The 12920-nt window shown below is 39.5% G+C and overlaps 1 protein-coding gene across 1 annotated transcript in view; it reads right to left on the bottom strand.

Annotated features, from left to right (window-relative positions):
- The window catches only part of TTC23L (tetratricopeptide repeat domain 23 like), a 66879-nt gene that overhangs the window by 44066 nt on the left and 9893 nt on the right, over window positions 1-12920 (bottom strand). Inside the window, exon 4 of the mRNA XM_023545410.2 lies at window positions 9300-9423. Within this exon, the coding sequence (XP_023401178.2) occupies window positions 9300-9423 (124 nt within the window). The remainder of the gene's footprint in view (window positions 1-9299; window positions 9424-12920) is intronic.

Raw genomic sequence — 12920 nt, 5'->3', positions numbered from 1 at the left:
GCCTCTTGCCTTAGGGTTCTAAGGAGGGTGACACCTACCAATCAGTAGAGGTACTTGCATTGGGGGCCTAAGGTACAGCTGCAGTGCCCTTCCACCAAGGTGCTATAGGAATAGAGACACACCTACCTCACTGACACTTGGGGGAAGCCTGTCAGCAGCTTGGAGGGTGAACCCCAGCTGCTAATAAAATCTGGTGCACACAACTATCACCACTACTTCTCGAGGTGGATAGGTGTTAGGGTGCAGCACACACTTGATGACCCAAAATCAGATTCTACTCAAAAATAGTGAATAGTCTCAGCCATATATATCTGGCAACAGCCCAAACCAGCTGGTAATAGGTCATAAGTAAGTAAAGGGCTACAACAAACAAGACAGCACAATCTAGTAGCCCATCCACATACATTGAAAGAAAACAAAACAAGATAAGACTCAGTGAGCAATTATAGAATAAACCACTACTATATCTTTTTTATATCTTAGTGATGGCTCGGAGACAGCAGTCAATATCAAACCACATAAAGAAGCAGACCACGACAGCTTCTACAACCCCCCAAACAAAAGAATCAAAATCTTTCCCAAATGAAGATACAATCCTGGAATTATCAGATACAGAATATAAAAAACTAATTTACAGAACGCTTCAAGACATCAGGGATGACCTCAGAAACAAAATAAGGCAAACTGCAGAAAAAGCCAAGGAACACACTGATAAAACAGTTGAAGAATTCAAAAAGATTATTCAAAAACATAGTGGAAAAATTAATAAGCTGCAAGAATCCATAGAGAGACAGCATGTACAAATCCAAAAGACTAACAATAAAATTACAGAATTAAACAACGCAATAGGAAGTCAGAAGAGCAGACTCGAGCAATTAGAATGCAGACTGGGAAATCTGGAAGACCAGGGAATCAACACCAACATTGCTGGAAAAAAAATCAGATAAAAGAATTTAAAAAAATGAAGAAACCCTAAGAATCATGTGGGACTCTATCAAGAAGGATAACTTGTGTGTGATTGGAGTCCCAGAACAGGGAGGGGGGACAGAAAACACAGAGAGAATAGTTGAAGATCTGCTGACAGAAAACTTCCGTGACATCATGAAAGATGAAAGGATATCTATCCAAGATGCTCATCGAACCCCATTTAAGATTGATCCAAAAAGAAAAACATCAAGACATATTATCATCAAACTTGCCAAAACCAAAGGTAAAGAGAAAATTTTAAAAGCAGCCAGGGATAAAAGAAAGGTCTCCTTCAAGGGAGAATCAATAAGTTCAGACTACTCAGCAGAAACCACGCAGGCAAGAAGGCAATGGGATGACATATACAGAGCACTGAAGGAGAAAAACTGCCAGCCAAGGATCATATATCCAGCAAAACTCTCTCTGAAATATGAAGGCGAAATTAAGATATTTACAGATAAACACAAGCTTAGAGAATTTGCAAAAACCAAACCAAAGCTACAAGAAATACTAAAGGAAATTGGTCAGAAAACCAATAATATCAGATACCAGCACAACGCAAGGTCACGAAACAGAACACCCTGATATCAACTCAAATAGGGAAATCACAAAAACAACTTAAGATTAATTAAAAAAAAAAAATGCTCATAACAGGGAATCATTGAAGTCAATATGTAAAAGATCACAATAATCAAAAAGAGGGACTAAATATAGGTGGCATAGAACTGCCAGATGGAGAGTGATACAACGCAATATAGGACAACACAAGTTAGGTTTTTACTTAGAAAAATAGGGGTAAATATTAAGGTAACCACAAAGAGGTATAACAACTCCATAACTCAAGATAAAAGCCAAGAAAAACGTAACGACCCAACAAACATAAAGTCAAACACTAAGAAAATGAGAATCTCACAATTTACTAAGAACAACGTCTCAGCACAAAAAAGTAAGTGGAAAAATGAAATTGTCAACAACACACATAAAAAGGCATCAAAATCATAACACTAAACACTTATTTATCTATAATTACGCTGAATGTAAATGGACTAAACGCACCAATAAAGAGATGGAGAGTCTCGGACTGGGTAAAGAAACACGATCCATCTATATGCTGCCTACAAGAGACACACCTTAGACTTAGAGACACAAACAAACAAAAACTCAAAGGATGGAAAAAAATATATCAAACAAACAATAAGCAAAAAAGAAGAGGAGTAGCAATATTAATTTCCGACAAAAAAGACTTTAGACTTAAATCCACCACAAAGGATAAAGAAGGACACTACATAATGATAAAAGGGACAATTGATCATGAAGATATAACCATATTAAATATTTATGCACCCAATGACAGGGCTGCAAGATACATAAATCAAACTTTAACAGAATTGAAAAGTGAGATAGATACCTCCACAATTATAGTAGGATACTTCAACACAACACTTTCGGAGAAGGACAGGACATTCAGTAAGAAGCTCAATAGAGACACGGAAGACCTAATTACAACAATCAACCAACTTGACCTCATTGACTTATACAGAACTCTCCACCCAACTGCTGCAAAGTATACTTTTTTTTCTAGCTCACATGGAACATTCTCTAGAATAGACAACATATTAGGTCATAAAACAAACCTTTGCAGAATCCAAAACATCGAAATATTACAAAGCATCTTCTCAGACCACAAGGCAATAAAACTAGAAATTAATAACAGAAAAACTAGGGAAAAGAAATCAAATACTTGGAAACTGAACAATACCCTCCTGAAAAAAGACTGGGTTATAGAAGACATCAAGGAGGGAATAAGGAAATTCATCGAATGCAACGAGAATGAAAATACTTCCTATCAAAATCTCTGGGACACAGCAAAAGCAGTGCTCAGAGGCCAATTTATATCGATAAATGCACACATACAAAAAGAAGAAAGAGCCAAAAGCAGAGAACTGTCCCTACAACTTGAACAAATAGAAAGTGAGCAACAAAAGAATCCATCAGGCACCAGAAGAAAACAAATAATCAAAATTAGAGCTGAACTAAATGAATTAGAGAACAGAAAAACAATTGAAAGAATTAACAAAGCCAAAAGCTGGTTCTTTGAAAAAATTAACAAAATTGATAAACCATTGGCTAGACTGACTAAAGAAAAACAGGAAAGGAAACAAATAACCCGAATAAGAAACGAGAAGGGCCACATCACAACAGACCCAACTGAAATTAAAAGAATCATATCAGATTATTACGAAAAATTGTACTCTAACAAATTTGCAAACCTAGAAGAAACGGATGAATTCCTGGAAAAACACTACCTACCTAAACTAACACATTCAGAAGTAGAACAACTAAATAGACCCATAACAAAAAAAGAGATTGAAACGGTAATCAAAAACTCCCAACAAAAAAAAGCCCTGGCCCGGACAGCTTCACTGCAGAGTTCTACCAAACTTTCAGAGAAGAGTTAACACCACTACTACTACAGGTACTTCAAAGCATAGAAAATGACGGAATACTACCCAACTCATTCTATGAAGCCACCATCTCCCTGATACCAAAACCAGGTAAAGACATCACAAAAAAAGAAAATTACAGACCTATATCCCTCATGAACATAGATGCAAAAATCTTCAACAAAATTCTAGCCAATAGAATTCAACAACATATCAAAAAAATAATTCACCACGACCAAGTGGGATTTATACCAGGTATGCAAGGCTGGTTTAATATTAGAAAAACCATTATTGGAATCCACCATATTAATAAAACAAAAGACAAAAACCACATGATCTTATCAATTGATGCAGAAAAGGCATTTGACAAAGCCCAACACCCACTTATGATAAAAACTCTCACCAAAATAGGAATTGAAGGAAAATTCCTCAACATAATAAAGGGCATTTATGCAAAGACAACAGCCAACATCACTCTAAATGGAAAGAACCTGAAAGCATTTCTCTTGAGAACGGGAAGCAGACAAGGATGCCCTTTATCACCGCTCTTATTCAACATTGTGCTAGAAGTCCTAGCCAGAGCAATTAGGCTAGACAAAGAAATAAAGGGCATCCAGATTGGCAAAGAGGAAGTAAAATTATCTCTATCTGCAGATGACATGATCTTATACACAGAAAATCCCAATGAATCCTCCAGAAAACTACTGAAACTAATAGAAGAGTTTGGCAGAGTCTCAGGTTATAAGATAAACATACAAAAATCACTTGGATTCTTCTACATCAACAAAAAGAACACTGAAGAGGAAATAACCAAATCAATACCATTCACAGTAGCCCCCAAGAAGATAAAATACTTAGGAATAAATCTTACCAAGGATGTAAAAGACCTATACAAAGAAAACTATAAAGCTCTACAACAAGAAATTAAAAAGGACATACTTAAGTGGAAAAACATACCTTGCTCATGGATAGGAAGACTTAACATAGTAAAAATGTCTATTCTACCAAAAGCCATCTATACATACAATGCACTTCCGATCCAAATTCCAATGTCATTTTTTAAGGTGATAGAGAAACAAATCACCAACTTCATATGGAAGGGAAAGAAGCCTCGGATAAGCAAAGCATTACTGAAAAAGAAGAAGAAAGTGGGAGGCCTCACTTTACCTCATTTCAGAACCTATTATACAGCCACAGTAGTCAAAACAGCCTGGTACTGGTACAACAACAGACACATAGACCAGTGGAACAGAATTGAGAACCCAGATATAAATCCATCCACATATGAGCAGCTGATATTTGACAAAGGACCAGTGTCAGTTAATTGGGGAAAAGATAGTCTTTTTAACAAATGGTGCTGGCATAACTGGATATCCATTTGCAAAAAAATGAAACACGACCCATACCTCACACCATGCACAAAAACTAACTCCAAGTGGATCAAAGACCTAAACATAAAGACTAAAACGATAAAGATCATGGAAGAAAAAATAGGGACAACCTTAGGAGCCCTAATACAAGGCATAAACAGAATACACAACATTACTAAAAATGACGAAGAGAAACCAGATAACTGGGAGCTCCTAAAAATCAAACACCTATGCTCATCTAAAGACTTCACCAAAAGAGTAAAAAGACCACCTACAGACTGGGAAAGAATTTTCAGCTACGACATCTCCGACCAGCGCCTGATCTCTAAAATCTATATGATTCTGTCAAAACCCGACCACAAAAAGACAAACAACCCAATCAAGAAGTGGGCAAAGGATATGAACACACACTTCACTAAAGAAGATATTCAGGCAGCTAACAGATACCTGATAAAATGCTCTCGATCATTAGCCATTAAAAAATTAGAGAAATGCAAATTAAAACCACGATGAGATTCCATCTCACTCCAACAAGGCTGGCATTAATCCAAAAAACACAAAATAATAAATGTTGGAGAGGCTGCAGAGAGATTGGAACTCTTATACACTGCTGGTGGGAATCTAAAATGGTACAACCACTTTGGAAATCTATCTGGCGTTATCTTAAAAAGTTAGAAATACAACTACCATACAATTCAGAAATCCCACTCCTCAGAATATACCCTAGAGAAATAAGAGCTTTCACACAAACAGATATATGCACACCCATGTTTATTGCAGCACTGTTTACAATAGCAAAAAGCTGGAAGCAACCAAGGTGTCCATCAACGGATGAATGGGTAAATAAATTGTGATATATTCACACAATGGAATACTACGCATCGATAAAGAACAGTGACGAATCTCTGAAACATTTCATAACATGGAGGAACCTGGAAGGCATTATGCTGAGTGAAATTAGTCAGAGGCAAAAGGACAAATATTGTATAAGACCAGTATTATAAGATCTTGAGAAATAGTATAAACTGAGAAGAACACATACTTTTGTGGTTACGAGGAGGGGAGGGAGGGAGGGTGGGAGAGAGTTTTTTACTGATTAGTTAGTAGATAAGAACTGCTTTAGGTGAAGGGAAGGACAATATTCAACACACAGAAGGTCAGCTCAAATGGACTGGACCAAAAGCAAAGAAGTTTCCGGGATAAACTGAATACTTTAAAGGTCACGAAGCAAGAGCGGGGGTTTGGGGACTATGGCTTAAGGGGACTTCTAAGTCAATTGGCAAAATAATTCTATTATGAAATCATTCTGCATCCTACTTTGAAATGTGGCATCTGGGGTCTTAAATGCTAACAAGCAGCCATCTAAGATGCATCAATTGGTCTCAACCCACCTGGATCAAAGGAGAATGAAGAACACCAAGGTCACATGACAACTATAAGCCCAAGAGACAGAAATGGCCACATGAACCAGAGGCTTACATCATCCTGAGACCAGAAGAACTAGATGTTGTCCGGCCACAACTGATGACTGCCCTGACAGGAAGCACAACAGAGAACCCCTGAAGGGAGCAGGGGATCAGTGGGATGCAGACCCCAAATTCTCATAAAAAGACCAGACTTAATGGTCTGACTGAGACTAGAGGAATCCCGGCGGTCATGGTCCCCAAACCTTCTGTTGGCCCAGGACAGGAACCATTCCAGAAGACAACTCATCAGACATGGAAGGGACTGGACAATGGGTTGGAGAGAGATGTTGATGAAGAGTGAGCTACTTGTATCAGGTGGACACTTGAGACTGTGTTGGCATCTCCTGTCTGGAGGGGAGATGGGAGGGTAGAGAGGGTTAGAAACTGGCAAAATTGTTACGAAAGGAGAGACCGAAAGAGCTGACTCATTAGGGGGAGAGTAAGCGGGAGTATGGAGTAAGGTGTATATAAGCTTATACGTGACAGACTGACTTGATTTGTAAACGTTCACTTAAAGCTCAATAAAAATTATTAAAAAAAAAAAAAAAAATGTCTACCCTTTCACTCTGCCTACCCAAACCCTACTCATTTTTTAAGGTCCTGCTTGAATGCCAACTCCCCCCTTGAATCTATTACTTACCACCCAACTTTCCCAAGGCACTTTATTTAAGAGCTTTATTTACATCAGAAACCCCAGTGGCGTAGTGATTAAGTGCTACAGCTGCTAACCAAAAGGTCAGCAGTTCGAATCCACCAGGTGCTCCTTGGAAACTCTATGGGGCAGTTCTACTCTGTTCTATAGGGTCGCTATGAGTCGGAAACGACTCAGGAGCAATGGGTTTTATTTGAGTCAATTAAAGGGCATTTATCTTATAATGCCTTCAATCGTAGTATGTCTCCATCTATCTCACCTTCCACACTAAGCTGTAAGCTCTTTGAGGGCAGGCTATGCTTCTGTATCTTAGAGTTCCCAAAGCGAGTCTCACAGTGCTTCACGTGCAGACGTTTCTCCCTGAATTCTCACTGAATGACTGTTTATTGACAGAAATTAGCCTTTTGGTTTGACCCCCATGTGCTAATGCTGGAAAAGGCCGAGGCAAGTGAGGAAAGCAGGTTTGGTGGCTGAACAACGTGCACACGTGCAGTGAGGCATGAACCCGCAACGACACACATACCCCGCCTACACGGAAGGCTGGCTCATAAATTCTGTCCATTTTAAAGCAGTTACAGGATTAATGACAAAAAAACTAAGTGGCGCTCAGCAAGCACTTCATCCCTCTTGAAAGTTAATGATTTTTAAAAGCCTTAGTCATTTTATTCCATGGACCACAGACTCTTTAAAAAGTTAAAGATGAGTACTACTGTGGAAAAAAAGTGCGCTGGGCTATTCTCAGAGAAGACCCACAGTCCAAGTCTACTGGAGAAAAACTTCAGGCTGGGCATCACAAAGTCTGGGTTCAAGGCTGGGCAGTTATACTGCGTGGGCACTTCATCTAATCAAGCTGTTTTTCCCATCTACAAGCAAACAAAAATCTCTCCTATACAGGAAAACTTTTTTCCTCCAACTTAGTACCCCAAACGTGGTTCTCCATTCAAGCAGCAGGAAGAAGTGAATGAAGGAGAAAAACATGATGTTCTGCCACCTTTTCTGGTACAAGCTATTTAAGGACCTTGATTCAGCCTAGAATCTAATAAGTGCAACTCAAAGTCAGTGTGTGGCCGATGACAGAAAGGGTTGATTGCAGAAGATGAGGGCCAATTTCCTTCCATAGTTCTGACAAAGTGATCTAACCAAGCCAATGGAGGCAGCCCTAGGTTCAGACAAAGCTCTCTGTCAAACATTTCCTGTATCCTTCTACTCCTTCCCCTCCAGGTCAAGCCATCATCATCTCAAGGCTGACTTCCAGCAAGAGTCACCTAGCTGGTCTCCCTGACTCTGGTCTCCCAGGAGCCAAGTATCATACTTGTTAGAGCCAAGTCTAGTGCTGATGGATGACCTACCAATTGCCAAATCCGTGCATCTCTCTTCAGCTTTTACCTTATTTGACTGTCTACCATTTACAACTGTTGAAACCATGCTGCACTTCTTTTTAAAATCCTCTCACCTCCCTTGAGACGGCCCCTCTTGATTCTTTCCTTCACTGGCTTCTTTTCTGCTACCCATTGGTAAAGCTATTGCTCCTTAGCCTTCTGTCCTCTGCCTCTTCCTCTCTTTTGACATACTGCTTATAATCAATCTCATCCACTTCGATGGCCTCAACTTGCTCCTATTTGCTACTTACTCTCGAATTGACAATTTTCCCAGCTCCAGACCCACTTTTCAGTTGCCAAGCAAGGAATGTCAACACGGTTGCTTCACAGGCACCTCACACTGGCCATGACCTAGCTACTGAAATCATACTCAGTAGCTTCCATAAGTCAACAGACATTCATTGAGCCCTGACTGCAAGGTTCCTGCCCTGATGCAAATTACACTTGTGTTCCAGTTTTAGCAAACAGATTCCTCCCCTGTCCCTTCTAGTAGCACCATTTCTCTGGAATTAGGGCCCTGCCTTTCCCCAAGCCAGACCTCCCAGTACTTGAGTTCCGCCCTTGGAACACCAGTCCTATTACTGGGCCTGCCTCCTTGATCCTGGCGGCATATCTGCCTGTCCTTTCCCTGTTGACCTGTGGCTGGAAGCTTGGATACTGTCCTTTGCTTATTTGCAGTTGCTGACAAGTCCTTTAGCCTATCTGTACCTCAACATCCTTACCTGCAAGCTAAGGATAATAATAGTGTCATCTCCCTCCAGGGCTTATTGTGAGGACCAAATGAGACTAGTTTGGTACCCATTAAGTACTCAATAAATGATCATTAGCATCATTATTATTTTTATTACTGAGGTCCCCAACATACTATCTTAACCATGGACTTTCCCCACCTCTTGAGGAGGTATGAGTTTGAGGCAGAAAGGAACTTCTCCTCCCATCATCCCCGCTACTGTGGCTGTGTGTGGGCTCAGTTCATCCCTCAAAGGCTCGCCCACCTACACCCAACTGTGGAAATCCAGTACCTCTCAGCGTCAGGTAGCCGTGAGCCAGGTTAGCCAAAGCCTGTGCACATTTCCAATGTTTTTCCCCAAAAATAATCCGAGAAAGGATGACACAGCGAATCAGCTCCCGGTTTGCTTGAGTATTCTGTGGAGAGAAAAGAAGTTATTATTATTTTTTTTTTTTCTGGAAAGGAGAAATATCTCCAGCCCACGTTCTTCTCACTAGAACACACGCCTGAATTCATCTTACGTCTTTTTTCTCTTCTCTTTCCTTGCCATCCCACGTCCAAGCTATCAAGTCCTACTGGCTCCATCTTAATCCTAAATCCTCAAACCAAGCTCTTTTCCTCATTTCTGCCATGAGTACCTAGTCGAAGCCACCTTCATCTTTAACCTGCCTGACTACAACAGACTCTCTTTACTGCTTTCTCTTGCCCCTTGGCCTACTTTCTTCATGATAGCCAGAGTAATTAACTTTTCATTGTGGAAAATTTTCAAAATATATAAAAATAGACAGCATGGACAATGAATCATTTGGCTTCATTATCAGTTATCTATTCATGGACAATCTTGTTTCATATCTATACTCCCCATCCACCCATCTTCCCCTTCTACTATTCTGAAGCAAATTTAAGACAGTATATCATTTCACCTATTAATATTTCCTAAATATCTCTAAAAGATAAGGACTTAAAAAATTACTTAAAAAAAAAATACCATCATCTACCAAAAAATTAACAATAACAACCTGCATTATGTAGATGACATAACCTTGCTTGCTGAAAGTGAATAAGACTTGAAGCACTTACTGATGAAGATCAAAGGCCACAGCCTTCAGTATGGATTCCACCTCAACACAAAGAAAACAAAAATCCTCACAATTGGACAAATAAGCCACATCAAGATAAATGGAGAAAAGACTGAAGTTGTCAAGGGTTTCATTTTACTTGGATCCACAATCAACACCCATGGAAGCAGCAGTCAAGAAATCAAAAGATGCATTGCACTGGGCAAATCTGCTGCAAAAGACCTCTTTAAAGTGTTGAAAAGCAAAGATGTCACCTTGACGGCTAAGGAGCACCTAACTGAAGCCATGGTGTTTTCAATCACCTCATATGTACACAAAAGCTAGACAATGAATAAGGAAGACCGAAGAAGAACTGACACCTTTGAACTATGGTGTTGGCAAAGAATACTGACTATACCATGGGGTGCCAAAAGAACGAACAAATCTGTCTTGGAAGAATACAACCAGAATGCTCCTTAGAAGCCAGGATGGTGAGACTATGTCTCACATACTTTGGATGTGTTGTCAGGAGGGATCATTCCCAGGAGAAGGACATCATGCTTGGTAAAGTAGAGGGTCAGCGAAATAGAGGAAGACCCTCAAGGAGATGGACTAACACACAGTGGCTGCAACAATGGGCTCAAGCATAACAATGACGGTGAGGATGGTCCAGGAACGGGCAGTGTTTCATTCTGTTGTACAGTGGGTTGCTGAGTCGGAACCAACTCAATGGCACCTAACAACAACCAAAAAATTAAAAATAATACCTTAATATCAAATATGTAGTCTCATAATTATTTCATAAATTTTTCATAAATTATTTCATAAATTTTTTTTTTTTTAGTTTAACTCAGAATCCAATTATAGCCCACATGAGATCAGTTGACAGATCTCTTAAGTCTCTTTTTATCTTTAGGTTCCCCCTCCATTATGGATTGAACTGTGTCTCCCCCACCCCACCCCAAATATATATTGAAGTCCTAATCCCTAGACCTGTAAATATGACCCTATTTGGAAACAAGGGTTTTCTTTTGTTATATTAACGAGATCATTCTCTTGTAGGGTGAGTCCTAAACCTAACCCTTCTAAATGGTATTTTATAAAAAGAAAAAACACACAGAAAGACACACGCAAAGGGGAAGACAGACACTATGTAAAGACATGTTTACAAGCAGTCAAGGAATAAGAAGAAATGCCAAGGTTTCAAAAGCAGAAAACAAGGCTCATCCCCTAGAGCCCAGAGACAGAGCAAGAGGGAGAGAGAGAGAGTGCTTAGCCCTGCTGAAGCCCTAATTCAAATTCCTAGCATCCAGAACTGTGAAAAAATAAATTTCTGTTCTTGTAAACCACCCACTTGTGGTATATTTTGTTATGGCAGCACTAGGAAAGTAAGACAGCCTCCATCTCTCATTCTTTTTTGTGCAAATTATTTGTTATTTGTTAATTCCCACAGATGTGAATTGTGTTGATTCAGCATGCCCCTCCATTCTCTGTTCTGCCTTTGTATTAGCGGTTGGATTTAGAAGACTGATTAGTTTTAGGTTTAGTATGTTTTTCTTTTCCCTTTTTAGAAAGACTAACTTTATAGGTGGTGGTATGTTCTTTCCAGGGCTTTGAACGAGTTTGTTCTGGTTCAGATCCCTGCTGAGAATTTGCATTTCCACCCCAGATACACTGGATCAGAATCGACATTTTAACAAGATCTCCAGGTGATTCGTATAGATTCTCATCTTGTTAAAAAGTAGATTCTGATTCAATATATCTGGGGTGGAAATGCACATTCTCAGCAGGAGTTCAAACCTTAACAAACTGGTTCGAAGCCCTGGTTCTTTCATCAAAACACAGCTAATATTTTGTCTCTCTTTTTCTGATGTTATAAGAACTGGATGGATGAATTCATTAAGAGACTGTAAAATGTGTATACGGTAATTCTAGCATTCTTTTTTCACTTATTAGCTAGTATAATCCTATAAAAGGAAATTTCCCTTCATCTACTCAATAGTATAGTTCATATTAGAAAGGGAGGACACATGATTTATCCCTTCCCCTTATTTGCCAGCTTTCAACATAATGAGTTCATTCACTAGTATCCTCTGATGGTGACCCGATAGGGCTTTTTATTAATTTACAGATTTTTAGATATACTTGATATGCTAGTATAATCTTTTTTTAATTTTTTTTTTTTTTTTTTGTGCTTCATTTTTTAACATTGTGCTTTAGAGGAAGGTTTACAGAGCAAACTAGTTTTTCATTAAACAATTAGTACACATTATTTTGTGACATTCATTGCTTGCCAACCCCACATGTCAACACTCCCTTTCTCAATCTTGAGTTCCCCATAACCAGCTTTCCTGTCCTCTCCTGCCTTCCCGTCCTTGCCCCTGGGCAGGGGTGCCCATTTAGTCTCATTTTGTTTTATGGGTGGTATAACCTTTTAATATAAATTAGACCACGTGACTCTCCCATTCAAAACCTTCTGAGAGGTTCCCACTTTTTATTCTAAATAAAATCCAAAGTCCTTACCATGGCCTCCAAAAAAAAATAAACACATTGCCAGCAAGTTGATTTCGAGTCATAGCAACCCTACAGGACAAAGCGGAACTGCCCCATGGGGTTTCCAAGGAGTAGCTGGTGGATTTGAACTGTCAACCTTTTGGTTAACAGCTAAGCTCTTAACCACTGCGCCGCCAGGGCTCCATGGCTCTGCATAACATGGCCCTAATAAGCTCCCTGACTGCACTTACCGCTCTCTCAAGCTCTGTGAAAGGCATACTGACCAGCTGTTCCTCAACATGACAAACTCATTCTAACTCAGGGATCTGCACTTGCTATTCTCCCTGCTTGGATACTCTCCC

This window comes from Loxodonta africana, chromosome 2 (genome assembly GCF_030014295.1).
Source record: "Loxodonta africana isolate mLoxAfr1 chromosome 2, mLoxAfr1.hap2, whole genome shotgun sequence".
In the NCBI taxonomy this organism is placed as follows: Eukaryota; Metazoa; Chordata; class Mammalia; order Proboscidea; family Elephantidae; genus Loxodonta; species Loxodonta africana.
The sequence above is the reverse complement of the archived record's forward strand: the minus strand, read 5'-3'. Positions and strand labels throughout refer to the sequence as shown.